General features: G+C 33.9%; 2 protein-coding genes across 4 annotated transcripts; both read left to right on the top strand.

Moving 5' to 3' along the window:
* The first annotated feature begins 7,924 nt into the window (after positions 1–7,924).
* Positions 7,925–11,255, top strand: LOC109799827 (transcription initiation factor IIE subunit beta). 2 transcript variants are annotated; one of them, XM_020360462.2, is made up of 5 exons: positions 7,925–8,013; positions 8,153–8,461; positions 9,454–9,585; positions 9,679–9,795; positions 10,623–11,255. In XM_020360462.2, exons 2-5 carry the CDS (start codon positions 8,219–8,221, stop codon positions 10,962–10,964), a joined length of 834 nt encoding a protein of 277 aa, XP_020216051.1. In that variant the 5' UTR covers positions 7,925–8,013; positions 8,153–8,218; the 3' UTR covers positions 10,965–11,255. The 2 variants fall into 2 exon arrangements, with proteins under 2 accessions (XP_020216051.1, XP_020216052.1); XM_020360463.2 differs by having other exon boundaries at positions 7,957–8,013; positions 8,219–8,461.
* A 688-nt stretch (positions 11,256–11,943) lies between these two features.
* Positions 11,944–14,952, top strand: LOC109801464 (Stress responsive alpha-beta barrel domain protein). 2 transcript variants are annotated; one of them, XM_020362537.3, is made up of 10 exons: positions 11,945–12,150; positions 12,224–12,326; positions 12,406–12,533; positions 12,667–12,806; positions 12,920–12,988; positions 13,265–13,403; positions 13,704–13,766; positions 13,858–13,901; positions 14,573–14,674; positions 14,751–14,952. In XM_020362537.3, exons 1-9 carry the CDS (start codon positions 12,060–12,062, stop codon positions 14,657–14,659), a joined length of 864 nt encoding a protein of 287 aa, XP_020218126.2. In that variant the 5' UTR covers positions 11,945–12,059; the 3' UTR covers positions 14,660–14,674; positions 14,751–14,952. The 2 variants fall into 2 exon arrangements, with proteins under 2 accessions (XP_020218127.2, XP_020218126.2); XM_020362538.3 differs by lacking the exon at positions 14,573–14,674 and having other exon boundaries at positions 11,944–12,150.
* The last annotated feature ends 4,585 nt before the right edge of the window (positions 14,953–19,537 follow it).

Raw genomic sequence — 19,537 nt, 5'->3', positions numbered from 1 at the left:
TTGATATATTTAATAATTTAAATAGTTTGTTACCATTTACCAGGAAATTAATATGTTTTAGAGTTTCTTCATGTTATTATATCAAATTAGATGCAATATATTTCATCATTTAACTATTCAATAAAACCAAGTCCTAAGCTTTCATGTGTTGGTATATAGAACACTTTTTCCTTTGATTACCGAAACCAATTATTCTCTCTATTTTATTTTTTTTTCATTCACATGTTTATTTTTGTCGCTTTCTGCTATTCCTTACACAAAAGCATTGACTTTTCGAAATTTTACCTGCAAACTACTCGGTGCAATTAATAGAAGGGACAAAGAAAAACACTTCTCTAGTTCTCTTCCTTTTTTTCTTCCACACGTAACAAGGTTCTCCTCATTTGCATTTTCTCCCTCGACATCGAAAGAACACCGGTATTTTTTATCTATTTCATTTATTGTATTGTCTTATTTAGAGATGATAAGTTTTTTTTTAATGCTTAAAAGGCATAATTTGTTTTTTTGGAATCAGAATTAAAAATAATTTATAAATATTTTTTCTTTAATATATCGATATGTTTTTTCGATAATAAAATTGTGACGATTCTATAAATACCGAAATAAACAATATTTAGAATGTGATGTTGCTAATAATATCAATGAACTTATGGTTTAAATATTAATACTAGAAGAAGAAATTGTGCAACGATCTACTATGATCATTACATTTAAGGATCTAACTACTAGTAGTAAAAAGAAAACATATATTTAGTTTTATAAGGTCAAAATACAAACAATTTTGAATAAACATGTATAATATATGTATAAGAGTAAGGGGAAGCCAATTGAAAATTTACAAATGTTTCCCCTCATGGAACTACATCATGTTCTACACGCACACAAAATAATCCTAGAACTATAATGTATATAAACCTAGGTTGTCAATTAAGTAATATGCCACACCAACTTCATCAAAGTAGCTCAAAGGGTCACCAACATCATCGCCAACATGGCCTCAAACAACACTACCTCCAACATATTCTTGTCATGCTCCCATATTAATATAACCATCGCAATCCAAGCATAAGAAAACATGTAAGGGTTATTATTTAAAGAATATAGTAAGTATATAAGAAAAAATGACTACATTACCCACTTTAACAACTAAACTTGTTTTCACACATCATCATCTTGCAACTTACCAACATACAATATTATCATATAAGCATCAACCCATCAACATGCCATATAAATAGTGTAACACATTAGTCAACTTAAGCAACACACAACATAGCATATGCACAACACCAGTCATAAACTCAACAACACGTGCACAATCTTTTCACTATTGGACAGTTTAAATGTCTTTACACTATTGAACCAACAACAACACAATCTTTTCAATCAAGCAAGATCAAATACCAATTTGGGTAAAAATCCACAATAACATGGTTTCTTGAATTTCGTCACTTAATCTAAGAAAATTTAGTATTCTTGTTAGGGTAAGACAGTTTGGATGTGGGTCTACCACGACATTAGCATGCATAACTAAGTCTCTTATGAGAGTAGTTTGTAGACTACTTTCTAAATATTGCGTCCCTTCTAATACTTAGTTAGAGATTTTGGCCTTCGACCTTGTACCTTACTCTAATTTGGTCACTTTATACATGTATAGTTCAATTTGGGCCCATATGGATCAACATTGGTCACTTTATAATCAGTATAGCTCAACCTGACCCTTGAACTATGGTTACTTATAAACAATATGTTGTGACCTTTTTCACATATGGCATCAACTAAGATCTTAAAGGTGAGTCAATAATCCATTTTAAGGGTAAATTTCGTAAGAAGATTTTTTAACAACTAAGCTCGTAGAACACCATAACATCATATCCTTACAATAAGATATTCAACTTTTAGAAACAACATCTTTTCTAATTCTATGTCGATCAACACAATTTAACATCATGCCTTTGACATTTCCAACATAACTACTCAACACTTCACAATATACAACTCGTGTTATATTCCTATAGTTTATTCATTTATGTACATTATCCCTAGATTAATGTATAAAGAACAAGCAACATACAACATATAATAGATCTAACAAGCATACATATGTTTGACACTTGGGTAAGAAAACAACACATATTTATTAAACAATAATCCATGCCCAATGTCGTTCTCCTTATGCTTGTCATGAAATGAGACAGAGAGTCTTTGACTCGTCCATACCCGACAGTAATCTACCTGTGCTTGGCATGGATGAAGCAGAGAGTCCATGTTGCTCTCATGCTTGGCGTAGCCAAAATCTATGTTGGACCTCATTTTAGGTAGATAACCTTTGTCTAACTTACACTCGACGTCACCACACTAGCATCGAACGTCATCTAAGCAAAAAGTCTTTGTTTCGATCACGCATGGTGACACTCAATTAGGGTCTAATGTCACCAAGATAAAAAGCTTTAAGACTCTTACACTTGATGCCATTCAACTCACATCCGATGTAACCAAGTTAAAGAACTTTCCTCTACTCATGTTTGACATTATCAATCTCGTGCCCTGTGTCGATGAGGCAAATAACCCTTAACCCAAATCACGCCCAATGCCATGAAGTTTGCACCTGGCATGATGGTGTTTTCTGCACTTGGCAAAATCACAAATTTGCTCAATCCACTTGAAGCTCAAAAGATTCCACATATGCAATGCACCAAGAAAATGGTAAAAGGCAAGTTCTTATTTATTTTATAAGTCATGTTTTGTAGGATACAAAAATGAGATACCAAATTGCATTTTCATTTTAACTTTATCTTGGCATCTTCATCTTTGTCCTTATTTTCAAAGCCATCAAATTATAGTTAAAACTGATTATCCAATCAAACAAATACTCAAAGCCATAACTGACATGTCATATGATAACATTGTTAACATAGTTGTTTAAGTATGGAATAAGGTATGAAAGTAAAGGACAACTCAATGTTTAGTCGACTTTATTACCAAGTTGACTCTAGTACCGGAATAGAAGGAACAATGATGGATTCTACATGTTGATGGTTCATCTAATATTAGGGGCAATTGAACATATATTATTATTGGAAGACCTAAAGATATCATGTTGGAACAAGCTATAAAGTTCAAATTCAGAGTCACCAATAATCAAGTAAAATACAAAGTATTATTGGCATAGTTAAGGTTGGCGAAAGATGTTGGAGTCAAAAATTTGGAAAAGTTGTAATGACTCATAATTGATCACATAACAAGTCAGAGGAACTTGTCAAATAAAGGAACCTCATCTTCAAAGGTATTATCATCTAGTCTCTTAGTTAATTTCTTACTTTAATGACTTTAAGATTTAGCATATTTCTCTAGATAAAATCTACAAGGCCAAACTTTTGTCTAAATTGGCCAACACCAAATGTCTTAGTCAACACAAGATGACCATCCAAAAAACTATTACAATTCCAAGTTTTAAAATCAAAACAATATTGGATGGCAAGGTTGAGGACAAAGGTTGGATGATAAATATTTGAAATTATCTCAACAATGGGTTACTTTTAGAAAACAAACTAGTAACTAAAAAGATCAAGACTAAATAATGTCACTTTGTCATTTAAACAAATGAGCTTTTCAATAAAGGTATCATTTATCCTTTTTCTTAGATGTTTAACAAAAGATCAAACACGGTGTGATTTGTAACATTGTAAAAAAAAAAAAGAAAAAAAAAAGGCTGATTCAGTAGCCCAGAACGGGCCGTTCCCAAACTGGAACGGGCCGTTCCACACTACTGAATTGAACTACATATTGTAGTTGAGAACGGGCCGTTCCGGCAAGGAGAACGGGCTGTTATAGGAAGGAGAACGGGCCGTTCCGGAGGGAGAATGGGCCGTTCCGGAGGGAGAACGGGCTGTTCCAGAGGGAGAACGGGCCGTTCCGGAGGGAGAACAGGCTGTTCCAGAGGGAGAACGGGCCATTCCGGATGAGTCCCGGAACGGGCCGTTCTGATTTCAGAACGGGCCGTTCTGGGCGTGAATTTTGTGTGTGATATGGGAGTTCAGAACAGGCCGTTCCGGTATCGGTACGGGCCGTTCTGGCCACTCCGGATTGCCTATAAATAGGGGTGAGGGGGGGGGGCCGTGAGGAGTTCTGGTTCTAGAGAGAAGTTTTAGAGAGAAGGTCTCTGGGTCAGTGAGCTCCTTTCTCTCCCAAATTTCTCTGTTTAACTCCTTTTCTCCTCTAGATCAATAACTCCTTCTGTCTTTTCTTGAAATTCAGATTAGAAAGCTTGTTTTGGGAGGATTGAAGTTTCGAGTTGAGCCTCGAGGGGAAATTCTACTTTTGTTCAGTCTTTGGCTATCTGAGCCAATCTTCAGGTAAGGGAAGCTAGATTGTTTGCATGTGGCTGAATTTGTTAGTTTGGATGAGAGTTTTGAACTCTCTGAATAGTTTTAGGCCGGGCGCAGGTTGAGCGTGTCAGGCGTGGAAGAACTTAGAGCTCTTGGGTTGGTGTTAGGCCAGGCGCGAGTTGACGACACTGTGCTTGAATATATTTATGAATGAATTGATGCTTATGCATGTTTAAAGTTGAAGTTTTAGATCATGTATGTATGATATATGATGTATGGTGAGGTGTGATTCATATGTATGCTTTGTGATGATATATATGAATGTTTGAATATGATACGTTCATATGGTATGTATTGATCATAATGGTAGGTAGACCATTTATGATGTATGATGCATTATTGCATGTGATGTCTTATGACATGTGTATGGTTGTTGATCATGATGGTGGGCAGACCATTATGATGTATGATGCATGATTGCATGTGATGCCTATGGCATGAGTCTAGCCTAGGACTTGAGGAGAGGAAAAATATTTCGAACTGGAAGAGCTCACATAGAGTCTCTTGAGAGTGGTGCTTGGATAGGCCACTGATATATGAGAGTGGTGCTCTGGGAGGCCACTGGATTTGGGAGAGTGGTGCTCAGATAGGCCACTGGGTTGGGCGAGTCTCCTCTAAGTCCTTAGCTAGTGTTGGAGCGGGGTATGAGGTCGAGGGTTATTCCCTTAACCAAGTACTCGGGAAGGTGCGTGGATCCTTGCGGATAGTCGGTGGGCGAACTCCACAATTGACTTGGTTAATGCATGCCAAGGTCGTGGTAAGCCCGTACCCAGCTGTGTTATACCTGACGGTGGATCTGGACTTCCAAGTGTGTAAGTGACATCATCCGAGTAAACCCGAGTGAGGATTATATATCCTGTTTAGCTGTGACCGAGCGGGCGCATTGGGCGTGAAAACGGTTGGGGTGGTTTCGGTAGGATGGAATGTCACTTGTACAGCTCTATTGTTATGGAGATCTCCTAGGTGTATGCGTGACGACGCATTAGATAATTGATATGTATGCATATCTGTCATGAGTTGCATTCATTGCATGATTATTAATATGATGAAGTGTGGTGTTTGACTTCATGTTTGATGAATGAATGATTGATTGAGATGAAAGGTTCCTTAGGGACAGGATTTGAGATGCATGTGTAATATAGATTTTTATTCTGTACTTGTATTATTGATCTTTGAATTCTAGCTTACCCTTTTGTTTTCCATGTGGTGGAACTGCGATGATCATACTTGGTATGGGAGCAGGTCAGGGATAGCTTGGGAGTAGAGATGATCGTTGTGAGACGAGGAGCTGAGTCTCGTGTTTTGAGTTACCATTCTGGGTAACATTTTTTTTGTCAGTGCTTGACCGGCACTAAGGAATATTTTGGGATGACTGTACATATATGGTGCTATATTTTATATACAGAAACTTAATTATTTCGATCTTTATATTTATGTCTGTATGTATGTGTTATCCAGTTTAATATTCTCTTAGTTAACTAGTTGTAGTGCGATTCCACTAAGTGTAGAGACCGTGGCGGATCGTTACATGATTGAGGAGATCCATAAAGGTATCTGTGACATCCATTATAGAGTTTGATCCATGGCCACTAAAGTCATTCGAGCTGATTAATATTAACCAACCATAAAGTTAGATTGCAAAAATTATGAGAGAAGATATAAACCTTGTTAAGAATTTGGTTAAATCACCTTATATTACATGTATTGATTACATCAACATATATGCTCAGTTGTAATATCAATATATTGAGTTGGATTTCCAACTCGGTCAATCTTCTTGTATAGTTGCAGCAATTATGGAATTAGCGAAAACAAAAAAAAAATGCGATTAGTCAATAAAAGTTATGTATATGATATGTTATAAAATCAAAAGTATACCAACTTGATCATCAAAGTTCTTTTCATAGGTACCTCTAAAACATTTTGGACGAAGATTGAAGACAACCTGATTTAACATCTAAGGACAAATAAAGAAGAAGACCTTGTAGAATAACTGTTCCATTTTAGTACATTATGGTAAGAACATTTATGTTCCAATTGTAAGTTCGTTGATGATAATAAGGTCACCATGTTTGAGGTATTCTTCACTTTGGTATTTGTTTGATCATCGCAATTTTATCCTTTAAAAGGTGTCTTGATGGATTAAGGAGGAAATCTGTTTATAAACTATTTTTAGTCTCGATTCATAAACAATACTATACTTTTAAACATATCAAAACAAGTTCTCTATTTGAGGTTAAGGGGTATGAGTGAGCTAGGCCCTCCTTTTGTCGCCAATGTTTCGATCATAAATTTACTGACATCGTTAGAATCATTAGGTTCAATATATTGTTTGTTTTGATGCTTGTTATGTCATCACAATTTTTTCTTTGAAATTATGGTTCAATAGGTTAAAAATAGATGATATTTACAAGTTACCCTTAGTCTAAATGATGAGAGATCTTTAAGTACACCGAAATAATATGTTTTTCCCATCTTCACCATTTCCACTTTTATTTGTTTGTTTATGCATATTTTCCCTTTTCAGTTATATTTTTTCATCCTTTTCACCTCTCCATTTATTTGCGTTTGCAACTAATAGATGAAGTAGTTTAGAGTTGGACATCTAAAAGTTGAGAGCATTGTCCTAGGTATGCGTACTAAATTTTTAATTTGATAATGTTTTTAGAAGTTAGAGAATTGAACTTGTTTAGATATGTTTCTTATAAATTCATGGAATATATTAATAATGACTGATATGAGTATAAATAATATTAATGATGAACATTAAGTTAGCCTTATGTAAAATTATGACATCCTTTTTAATATATGGTGATAGTTATTAGGAGATGTTTGTTTTAAAGTATGTTACTAATTTTTTTTAGAGATGACAATTTTAAAAATATTATTATTGAAATGTTATTTATGAGAATTTTTAAATACATGTTTGGTGAGATTTTAACATTTTAAAAAATATTTAAAATTTTTATATTAATTATAATAAAAAAATTGAAAAGTGTATTAATATAACTTCTCATATTTTAATGGAAATACAACTTTTCTATCCTCCACTATAAGAATTAAAATAAAGTGAGTCATGACGAATTTCTCAAAACTAAATCATATTCAAGAATATTTTTGTAAAACACTAAACAAACATAAGAATATCACATTCCCAACTCAATATTTACGAGGAAACAAACACACTATATGAATATAAAACTATTAATAATAATATATTTATTAATTTTGATATTAATTAATATTTTAAATTGTAAAACGTACAAGATAATTTTTTTTACATTACTAGAAATTATAATAAATGAATACCCTGAATAAATAAATTATTTGTAATTAAATTTTGTAATAAATAAATATTTTAAATATATAAATTATATTTTAAATTAATGATAAATAATTTATGTTATGATATAAATTTTAATTTAAAAATAAATTCGATTTACATTTTAAAGTTTTAAAAAATAATTTATTTAAGATAATAATTTTTAATTTATACATAGAGAGAATTATTTTAGAAAACATATTTATCCTGACTCCATTGACCAAGAGCGTAATTAAAATAGCCGCAGTCTCTACACAAACCAAAGCCCATTCAGTAACGCAAAAGTCTTTGCTTCCATTTGAGGTTAGCGTCTCTCTCTTTCTCACCTGGCTATCTGCAATTCGCTACACACCATCGCTACTTCTTTTCAACTTTCCTTTCCTTGCAAAATTAGGGCATTCAAAACTCAATACTCACTACTTACCTTACTGCACGCTATTAGGATTAGGGTTTTGCCCAATTCGAATTTCAAAGTGAGCAACCACCGTGTGCGTGTTTGGATCTTCAGATGGCGTTGCAGGAGAGGCTAGAGAAGTTCAAGAAGCAGCAAGAGAAGTGCCAGACCACGCTGTCGAGCATTGCAGCAAGCAAGGCCGCTGCCCAAAAATCTGCCTCCGCCTCGGCCAACGGAAGAAATGCGGTTCCTCCGGTTAAGTTTTCCAGCGACACCGAGAGGCTTCAGCATATTAACAGCATACGCAAATCCCCTGTGGGTGCTCAGATGAAGCGTGTTATTGACCTCCTTCTAGAGGTACTTATACAAATTGCGCAAATATATTGCTCCTTGCTTAATCGAGTTCGCAGTTTTATTACCCGTTTTATATGATACTACTGTACTAGTGAGAGATATGCATGAGATGAACAAATAGGAAAGGAATTTTGCTTGCCACTTGCATGCGGTCGGCTGTTAGAAACACACCCTGTTTGGATAAATTTTCGAGAGTCTCTTAGGCTTTGTTTGGATAAATTTTTGTCATAAGCGCTTACACGAGAAGAGAATAAGTTTTTCCATAAATTAAAACCACTTTATACACCTTAGTTTATGGAAAAGTTAAATGGAAAGAGCTTTTATAAAAGTGAAGTGCACACGTTTATTATAGCTTATGTAGAAACTCGATTCATTTGCCTTTTTATTTTTTTCTTCTATTAATGTTTATGGGGAAAGCTATTTAAATAGTGCCCTATATGAAAAAGAAATAAGAAACACGAGAATAAATTAATAAGGTTAAATGAATTAAGCTTCTTCCAAAGTTAATCTTTGTTAATGCATAGGTTAAAATCAAATTTTCGAGAAGTTAGATGAGAGGGCTTCTATGAAAGTTGAAGTGCATAAGTTAATTTTAACTTTAGGAGAAGTTTAATTCACTTTATCTTCTTATTTTCTTATTCTATAAGTGTTTATTGAGAAATTTATCTAAAAAGCCTTCAGTACTAAATTTCAAAATTGTTTTCCTAAAACACTGGCTAGGAGATTTTTGCTTCTTGAAGTTAATTTGTGGATAATGAATCTGAGATGGTGATTGATACACCTACCTTTCAGACTATCCCTGTCCTTTCTTAAGTTGAAATTGCACACACACACGTACAAAAGTTTGGGGGGTTGCCTTATTCCGAGGTTTAGGGATTGTCATATGCCTCAAGTAACTATTGCATTTACGGATGACCAACCTAAGAAAACCCACCATCAGGAGTTTATTTGTTGTGACCATATTGATTTCTTGCATGTGTTTGCTTTGCTGACAGACACGGCAAGCTTTGACACCAGAGCAGATAAATGAGGCGTGCTATGTTGACATGAAGGCTAACAAAGATGTCTTTGAGAATTTGAGGAAAAACCCGAAAGTAAACTATGATGGGCAACGATTCTCTTACAAGGTTACTTTTATTCATGCATATGCCTGAACATTCATATTTAGAAGTTCCTTTGCTAAATAACTTATGCTTCTTCCGTTTGCTTTTGGCCTATAGTCAAAGTATGGTCTTAAGGACAAAACTGAGCTTCTACATCTGATACGAAAGTATCCAGAGGGTCTTGCTGTTATTGACCTAAAGGATGCGTATCCGACTGTGATGGAAGACTTGCAGGTAAAATGACTTTTATTAGGTTCCCCACTTCCCCCCTAACAATGAACATTTCTTGGCATTGATTTACAGTGACTTCGTTAGATATATGTCTGTTCTTATTTCTTACATATGGGACTCTTGTGTACATAATGTATTTTGGAGAAACATGAATGCACATTAGTGCGTTTTATAAATATATTTTGCCACTTTCTCCTAACATTTTCCATTATAGCATTAAGGATAGTACCGAGTAAATAAAATTATTTTTTAATTAGTCATTACAAAATATTGCCGTGTAAGGTGTTGCTAGCTTGAATGTGGTGCAATCTTTCCTGCTTTTTTCTCACTTATTAGATTTTAAGCTGTGTTAACATGCAGAATTTCAAATGTTCTTACTGCAGGGGGTATTATGGCTAGTAGTAGAAAAAAACAATTGAAATTCTCCTCCTTTCACTTCTCTGCATTTGTTTTGTCTTTTTCTTTTTAAAGATCATCCTCTTTTCTTATTGAGGTTTACATGATGCTGAGATATAAATGGAAGAGTGAACATTTAGTTTATTTTTATTGAATTATGTAAATAAGAATTTATATAAACTCTAAACCCTAAATATTTAGTTTATTTTTATGGAAGAGTGATATATAAATGGAAGAGTGAATATTTGGTTTATTTTTATTGAATTATGTAAATAAGAATACAATTATTTGATAAAGTAGTTATATGACATCATTAATCGGATGACTTGTGACTATTAGTGCTAGTCCATGTTTTTGTAGAAGTTAAAGAGTTAAAATCTCGCAAATAATTGGTTTCTCACGGAATAGGATCTTATAAAGCTTTCGGTTTTTAGGCTTTGAAAGCTGCGGGGCAGATTTGGCTGCTGTCCAACTTTGATTCTCAGGAAGACATTGCCTACCCTAATGATCCCAAAGTGCATATTAAGGTGGATGATGATCTGAAACAGCTTTTCCGGAGTATTGAATTGCCTCGTGATATGATTGATATAGAGAAGGATCTTCAAAAGAATGGAATGAAGCCTGCCACTAACACTGCCAAGAGGAGGAGTGCAGCACAAATTCAAGGCATTTCTTCCAAGCCAAAGCCTAAGAAGAAGAAGAGTGAAATCAGCAAGAGAACGAAGCTGACCAATGCCCATCTTCCAGAGCTTTTTCAGAATTTAAACAGTTCCTGATTAACTCTCAACTAGTGTTGTATTAGTTAAAATAGAAACTTATCAGTCAGTCTAAACTAGATTAGCAGTGTGAGAAATATTCAGGAAGTTCTTGCTGCTCTGCCCTACTCTTATTTGTTTTCAATTTTTATACATGAAGGCTGCAGCTAATGGACTGTTGTGATCTGTGTAATAACTCGTATTAATTTGTGAATCCTTGTATATTAAAACCATGTTATAATTAATGTCCAAATCTTGTAACTTTATATACAAAAAATACTAGATCGAAAGTTCAAATTTCTTTTCTTTCAATTCATTAAGTGAAACAAAAGCTGCACTTTGTTCAACTTGAGATTGTAACCTACCCCAATGGAAGCCAGAAACAATTCTATTAAGCTTTGTCTATGTAGACGTAGATCTTAATTACGGCTATGCTCAGTAATAAATATTATCACACTGCAGCATAACTTGATAGGTAAATTAGAGGTTGCAGAAAGAGTCTGAGAATCCTGAGTTCAAAGCAAGCTGTGAAAGTACTAAAAAGATTTGCAAACAACAGACATAAAAAAAGGATTAATGAAATAATTCAATCCGTTGATTTTCTTTTTTGGAAAATAAATCTTGGAGAAAAATGAAAGGAAAACATGCTCATGTACGTGGGCGCACAGTCAGCCGTTGATTTAAGAAAAAAAAAAGGGAGGGACTAGGGAGATAACAGAAAGAAAATAAAAATGGATGGTGAATTGTTGAGAGAATGACAGTGAAGTTGTATGTAAATAACTGTAATAGCGATGATTGTAAAATTATAGAAAATTAAAATTGTTGCATTATAGAAAGGAAGAAATGTAAATTTGAACGTTGTGTAAACAGGTTGCAAATAAAAAAATAAATGATACAGTAAGTAAGAAGAGGTGTGGCAGTTTCCAACAGAAAGCGTAGTTCACTTAAAATGTAAGGCGCCAAATTTTGCGTGGTATTTAAATGAAAGGCGTTGGTTTTTCCCAGTCCACCCATTTTTGTCGTGAGAATATGTTGCTTTAGTTTAGTGATATACCTCTCTCTCTCTCTCTCTCTCCCTCGCTTTTATCGAAGAAGCAAAGCGCAAAGAAGCAGAAAATGGGTTTTGCCATGCAATGCTCAAGCTATAGCACTTGTATTTCTATTTGTGTTCCTCATCGATTCGCCCAAACCTCTCTCTCTTTTCACGGTGAGTGAGTTTCCATTGATCTAGATTTAGCGCAACATCACCGTTACTGCATTAATTCGAATTCCTTTTCCAGCTTACCACTGGAACCGATTCAAGAGTGCGCGAAGGAATCAAAGGATAACGGTTCTCTCTGGCGTGGACGAGCGAAGCTCCAACCTAGGTTCCGAGAGGAAAAGGTCTCTCTCATTTATCCTCGTTACACTTTCATCTTCCAATTTTCACGAATATGGCGATGACCGTTTCAATTTCATCTAGAAAAATTGTGGAACACATTTGTCTACTCAAGGCAAAGCAGGATTTGTCTGAAGAGGAAGAGAACGACATGCTCGATTATTTGTACACAACGCAGTACCAAATGGGCGGTGTTGTTGCAATTTCATTAGGTGGAGCCGCATACATCCTATTAATATCCATTATCTAACTGCATCATAGTCTTAGGTTTTTGTTGCCAATGAGACGGCAACACTTTTTTTTTCATAAGATGATGACCTTCTGTCCTTCTTGTTGATCCTCTAGGGCGCGTTTCTGCTCCAAATCCTGAGCGCTTCACGCATGCTCTATTTATGCGGTTTCAGAAGAAGGAAAATCTAGAAAAGTTTTACGAGAATCCCTTCTACTTGAAGGTTCTCAAGGACCATGTAATGACTTACTGCCATGTATGCACCAACATGTAAACACCGATTCTCTGTTTCTTTATTTTTCGGTAATTCATGAGTGAACCACCGTGTGTCAACAGTTTTACTTGGCCCTCGTTTGATTTCTGTTTCAGGGATTAATTAATGTGGATTATGAATCGGAAGTGGCAGATGAAATGCTTTCTATATTTCGCAAAGGAGAGGTTAGACTAAGTTACTTTCTTCTTCTGGATCTATAAATTAAACGCTGTTCATTAAATAATGTCCGTATTCATATTTGATTGTAACCTAGGGCCACAGATGCTATGCTCATTACAAATTCTGAATGGAAATGGACATAAATGCATCTATGTTCTGGATATTTGTTATGTATTTTAGATTCATGGACCACTTTTTTGTTCATGTCTCTTTGTGGTATGTCCTATTTCTGATTCCAGTTATATTTTTTGGGGGTTTCTTTTAATTAATTTTGTGCCCAGGAGTTCAACCATGGACTGGAGTTTGTGCTTCTGATATCATTTAATGAGGATGCATTGGGTAACCCAGCAGAACATGCATTGGCCTCTCTGGCATTGATGATGTTGGAATCTCCTTCCTTAGTAGTCCAATTTACTCAAGGTATGTTTTCAGCTCCATCATCACTTGTACAATTGTTCCCTTGTTTTTAACTTAATTTTAAATTTCTTGGTTGGCTTATCTATAGTTCAAAACTTTAGTGAAAGAATAGTATGAAAAATAAGGGCGAGCCTTGACAAAATGGTAAGGTTCTGACTGGTGGTGACCGGTTTAAATCTTGAAAACAGCCTCTCTGCTTGACCCCACTTGGTAGGAGTGGGAATCTCATGTGCTATAGTATGAAGAATATACTTTTCACTGAGTTTTGATTTTGTAACTGGGTTCTTATTATTTGATTGCCAGGTTTGAATCTTAGTCCAAGCTCTAAGGAGTATACTCATGGAGTTGTGATACGATTTCGTTCAGGTGATGTTAATCTCATGGTCTGTAACATCTCATTTTCTTTCACCATGGTCTTGTTGACTGGTACTGGTGCATGATGACATTTCTTTTGCAGTTGAGGCATTTGAGATATTTGTAAACAGCAAAGAGTACAAAGATGTAAGAGACCTGATTTATTGTTTCTTGCACATTTAGATTTGTACACTTAGGCTCGTCTTTGTCATACTGCTTTTGATCTAAAGTAGCACGTACATTAGTGTCTGATTATAACCTCACCTTCATGCCACATTTTAAATGGAAGATGTTGCTAAATGTATCCCTTTTCGGTAAACAATATAAATCCTAAACTTTGTTTGGATTCATGCTGTCATTTTCTCTTGGTAAAGGCAAAATTCTAATTTGTTGGTCGTCACTGTCATTTTTACTCAGTATAGTTGGAAAAGGGGTTTTAGAGGGATAAGAGAGTGCAAACTTTTCATAAGTATTCTCTAATTTAATAATTTTTAAAATAAGAAATAAAATGAAAGATGAACATAAATTTAATGTCCTAATCTTTTGTTTATTTCAATAAGCATTATATAATTCTCTTAATTAAAAAAAAATCCCTTCCTTTCCTTGTTCTTCCAAAACCCCACTTCCAAGGATATCCTTATAGATTTTTCATTTTGATCATATTAACTTATTAAGACGAACATCTAATGAACAAAATTAAAATATATTTTCATATAAATTAAATATGTTTTACAAAACTGGACTATTACCACTGTAACCATACCTTGAGGATAACAGGAACACCAAGAGTCTAAGTTATCTTTGGATTTGAAAAACAGGTATGGCTGTCTAAGTTCCAGCCTATTGTCCACAAATCTTTGTCTCTTCATTTCTCTGTTGATCCAGTGGGAACTGAAATTATGTAGTGAGGACGATTTATGGTATGTTTTTACTATTTACTGGGCATATGTGGATGTGAGATACATATTTCTCTTATTTTATGCCAAATGTTCGCAGGTTTTCAACAAGAGATGCGGCTTGGTTTCCTCTTTATAGAAAAAAGGATGAGGGTTGTTTCCTGCCTTTTATTTTACCTTAGATGTTCTTTTGCCAGAAATTATGAATAATTGAATATAGTATAACTGTAAAAGTGTCCGCATGTTTTTGTGATATTTTGAATTGTTTACTGTATACGTGAATAATTGTATGTGTTTGCCTAGACCTGCTATCTATATATTGCTTTGGTAAAATATTGCTATTTAATTTCAAAATTAGGCCTACAAGGTACTATTTTTTTTTCCTGTAAAAATTATTGCATAATTGCAATAATGATTTTATGGTAATATGCTAAACTAATAATTATCAGTTCAACCAATATGACAAGAGTTATGAACCTGCTTGTGTTGGGAAAGCTTCGACGGGTGATTTTGACTCTAGTTTAGAGTCTATTCAGGGGATGCATTATTTTTTCTCCAGAAACCTTACTAAAAGATTTTCTTTTTACCCTTGAACAACAACAGGCCACTAATGGTATAATTAAGCCAACTTTTGTCAGTAATTTGTAAATATACTTGTACTTGACATATTTTGAGGACCATTTTAATTCTTTTACAATTACTATCTTTTATTTGTTGACTTGTTAATTAAATATACTTGTGTTGCTTTTTAACATATATACCACTCAGCTATGTTTAGCCTTTCTTGTCAAAGTCTTCCAATCTTATTAACTAAACTGTTTTTAATATTATTTACAGGCAATTGAATGAAAGAAATTAGGGATAATTTCCAAAATCTAAAGTCTTGATAAAATATTCAGCATGAAAAAAAATCAAATTTAGAGTGGGCATTTTTTTAACAGTCACCTTATTGTGTTCCTTTTTTCCTTCATATTTTTATCAGAAGTTTCTGTGTTGCATATATTTTCCTTACAATTCTTTCAGATGCCCCAACTACAGAATTACACAGGTCACGGTGTAAACTTCTAAACATAATTTACGTTTGGCAATTCTCAAGAATAAACTTCAATTTGGGAAAATGTCTTCATATTTCATTTATTTTCCATTGAGTAAAAGTACAATTTGTGTCTTTAGTAGACTAGGATGACGATTCTCCCAAACTTTATCTATTCTACATCTTTAATGGGACAATAAAATATATTACACTAAAAGCCTGTAAAAAGTTGTATAACTTGACAAGTAGCAGATTGCAAGATAGTTGATCAGTTATGAAGGGGATTTGGACCCCCTGGAACATCTCGTAGAGAAACTCCATAAATTGGGTGGACCTCCTTTGTGCTAGGTCCCTGTTGTGTCTTTGTATAGAAATGCCATGAGATTGAGAACTGCTGAGAAAAGTTGCTTTTTTCTGTTTGCTTGATTTCTTTACTCATCCATCTGCTGGCCTCGCAGCAACTTGAGAGCTGGCTAATCGTCAGTATAATCATTAAGATCAGAAGTGAGAGCCTTGAATATTGAACTGCCATCACTGCAGGCTTGTGAGTTGAGACAGACTTAAAATGCCAATTAACACAGTAGTAAAGAGATGGGGCTCAACGTAGTTTATTTATGCAGGACGAGTTATAGTCCCTTTATATGAGATCAGCGAAGCGGTAGAGAAGATAGAGCCAAAACAAATTAATTTTAATGAAATGGCCAAACTGCCCATTGATCATAAATGGATTAGCTGTCAGGCCATTGTCTAAACTAGTTGACAAAACAGAACGAGGATTAAGCAGTTGTGCTTCTTTTGGCAGTTGTAGTGTTCACGTATTTGGATTCAGGTCATGTTGGAATTTCACTCTCATGATTCAGATAGCTTTGCGAATAGTTGGGAGTATACAATTAGATACTGCTGCATTAAACTTGAGCTTCTGATGAATGAAAGCTGAGCTTTTAAATTGTATTGTCCCAGAAAGGTAGAGTCTTCTTTGGTCCTTTTACTCTGGTGGAGTGCCAACTAAAAATACTGCTTAGAAAAAGGATGAGACCGTTGACTTTTCTATCAATTTAGAGTTTTGATAATTTAATTGTGTGATAATAATTGCGAAGACTTGTGCGTGCTTCCATATACACCGTGTGCCTGGATTAGAATGACAGGTAGTGCTGGTGCCCATTTTTCGATTCGAAATTTGTATTTCCTCATGTGTCCTGGCCTCTACTCTATTATTAGTGATAATCAGATGGATATTTAAGTATTTCTCAATTCGTGATGCCTTCTATAGGTTTCCTTAGTTACCTCTTTCAGTCAACGCCAAAATCATCGTATAGTTTTGATGCCAAGGCAGCTGTGTGGCTGCTCTTCCTCTTCAAAGTCACTTCATATTGTCAATTATAAACTGTTGAAGAATGGGGTCCCTGATAAGGAATCAAAAGATAATGGATTTTTGAATTCATTATCTCAAATTGTTTTACAGTAGATAGTACATTCTTACCAAGTTTTTTCATTGTGCAAGTTTTTTTTTACACTTGTTACGTTGAGAGTCCTTATCTGGTATTATCAATAGGCATCGTATTCATATGTAACTAAGAGCGTAGCAACTATTTTGCACATAAGGTTGTGGCTAAAACTACATGAATGGGACCCCAATTTGGCGCCTGTTCTAATTGACTGGACTTATTGGAGCTAGAATTTCAATTTGCATTAAATTAAAAATTATACAAACAAACAAACAAAATAATGAGTAAATTAAACTTGTGTCATTCTCAACCATCTGTTTCTTTGATGGGTGTATAAACCTGCACCGACTACTAGGAAGTTAGAATCAAGCCTAGCAGTGGTGCGCGTTATCTACATGTATTGAATATGTTCAAAGTTCATTGTAACATTTATAGATCACCTCTATTAATTATCAAGCGCTAAAGGTCACTACCTAATCAGAGGAAACTTGAGAGCCTCTTTCACGGGAAGGAACACGTATCGCAAATTTAGCGCGTATTTATTGGTTGCAGTTTTGAAGATCGTTAACAAAATCCAAACAGTATATAATTTATCACTTGCTTCTCTCCTATTTTGTACCATAATATTTAATAGGAGTACTTCAATTTTACGAGTTCTTTTTTATTTTAACTATATTTTTAATGCATTAATTATATAATGCGCGCTTAATGGGACTGAACAACTGCATCAAAAGAAAATGAAAATAAAAGGGTGAGAACAAGAGTTTCGTCCAAACAATTTTTGGTCGTGCAATAGATCCAAGATGAAGAACTTATTTTATTTGTTAATCGAAAAACAAGTAGGCAATTACGATAGATTCGAATCAATAGTCAGTTTCTTTTTTATTTTTATTTTTTTAGGGTTATGAGGGAAAAGCAGTCAGTTTGATTATCTTGCTTAATTTGCGCGATATGAACGACTTAAATACTTGATATATACAAAATGCCATTTTATTTTTGTTAATTAGTTAGCCTTTCCCTGAAGCACCATGATCACATCTTAGACTACTTTTTAATGGCGCGCAGGTTGAATTCGATTGTGATTATGGTAAGCTGTTACATGTCTATTGTTGCGTCCTAATAGGATACCAATATGACTCGTGATTAACAAGGTGGACCCAAGATCGGTTTAATATGGCCGCGGTTATCTAGGTCAAGGTGTTTTCGTGTGGAACAATACAATGGCCACCATAACAGTGCTTGTAGGGATGCAGAACTAACGTCAAAACAGATTATTTAACATTCTTTTTCTGTCATTGATGTGGACAATCTCTATTTAGAAGAAAACTACCTCACACTCGGGTAATGTGTGAAACAACGAAATATCTTATGAATTCTACGGTGCTTTTAAATACAAATAAAATATTATAATTTAAATTATAAAATACTTAATAAATTCATTTAAGTGGTTTAAGATTATTTTTATACACAAAAATGTGTTTAAAATATTTAATTTTGTGAAATCCTAAAAATGAATTAGTTAATAAAATATTGTTTTACTAGTGATTTACAGAGATTTCATCATATTTAGTGTTGAAATTTGAATATTAACTAATGAAACTAAGAAAAGTAAATCTTTGATTAATAATTAATTAAATGAAAAATATTTATTTGAAGTAAAAACGAGTTTAATAGTTATATATTAGCAATGTTAAATATTTTAACATAATAAAGTAATTATAATTCACTGTTAGTATGAATTTTTAATTATTTATTGTAAAAGACAACAGATAAATCATATGCAGTGTTTTGTGATTAAATTATATTATAAAACTAGATTAGACGTGATTAAATTATATTATAAGACTAGATTAGACTATTAGTGCATGACCTATTTTCTCAAACTTTAAATACATGTGATTGAGTAAAAGAGACTGAAGGTATGGTTGGTACAAATGAGGAAAGGGGAAGAGAGAGGCTAGAAAGCCTATTTGGTAAAGAAGGGCTGGAGAATGAGAAGTGGTTCTTGTCATGTTTGATTTATACGAAAAGATGAGAGATTTTAATAACTATTTTTCCTTTATATCTTTATAATTTTAACTTGAATAACATAAGAATGAATATTTTAAACAATAAATTCATTATTTTAAATTTCCTCTTCTCTCATCCAAATCTCTCAATATTAAAGAATTAAACTTAGATATGGAGAGATTTTGCTCTTTCCTTCTCCTAAAAATTGAACCAAACAACAAAAGTTAATTAAAAAAAAATCTTTTTTTTCCCTCCTTTTTCACTTCTCTCTAGCCGAATACTACGTATTGTTTATGTTAAAGATATCTTGCTCGATGAAGAATGCTAGCAATTCTAACAGTCCTTCTAACACTAAAATTTATCTTTTTCAATTAATTATAGCCGATTGAAGTGATAGAG

This window comes from Cajanus cajan, chromosome 2, assembly GCF_000230855.2.
Source record: "Cajanus cajan strain Asha chromosome 2, NIPB_CcT2T_4, whole genome shotgun sequence".
In the NCBI taxonomy this organism is placed as follows: Eukaryota; Viridiplantae; Streptophyta; class Magnoliopsida; order Fabales; family Fabaceae; genus Cajanus; species Cajanus cajan.
Note: the sequence above shows the minus strand (reverse complement) of the source record. Positions and strands in the feature narration are given on the sequence as shown.

Bases quoted from the DNA above. Each gene is read 5' to 3' on its own strand.
- LOC109801464 (XM_020362537.3), top strand. From the start codon at position 12,060: ATGGGTTTTGCCATGCAATGCTCAAGCTATAGCACTTGTATTTCTATT. The intron at 12,989-13,264 runs GTTAGACTAAGT...TTTTGTGCCCAG, and splicing joins CTATATTTCGCAAAGGAGAG to GAGTTCAACCATGGACTGGA. The intron at 13,767-13,857 runs GTGATGTTAATC...TTTCTTTTGCAG, and splicing joins TGTGATACGATTTCGTTCAG to TTGAGGCATTTGAGATATTT.
- LOC109799827 (XM_020360462.2), top strand. From the start codon at position 8,219: ATGGCGTTGCAGGAGAGGCTAGAGAAGTTCAAGAAGCAGCAAGAGAAG. The intron at 9,586-9,678 runs GTTACTTTTATT...TTTGGCCTATAG, and splicing joins GGCAACGATTCTCTTACAAG to TCAAAGTATGGTCTTAAGGA. The intron at 9,796-10,622 runs GTAAAATGACTT...TTCGGTTTTTAG, and splicing joins CTGTGATGGAAGACTTGCAG to GCTTTGAAAGCTGCGGGGCA.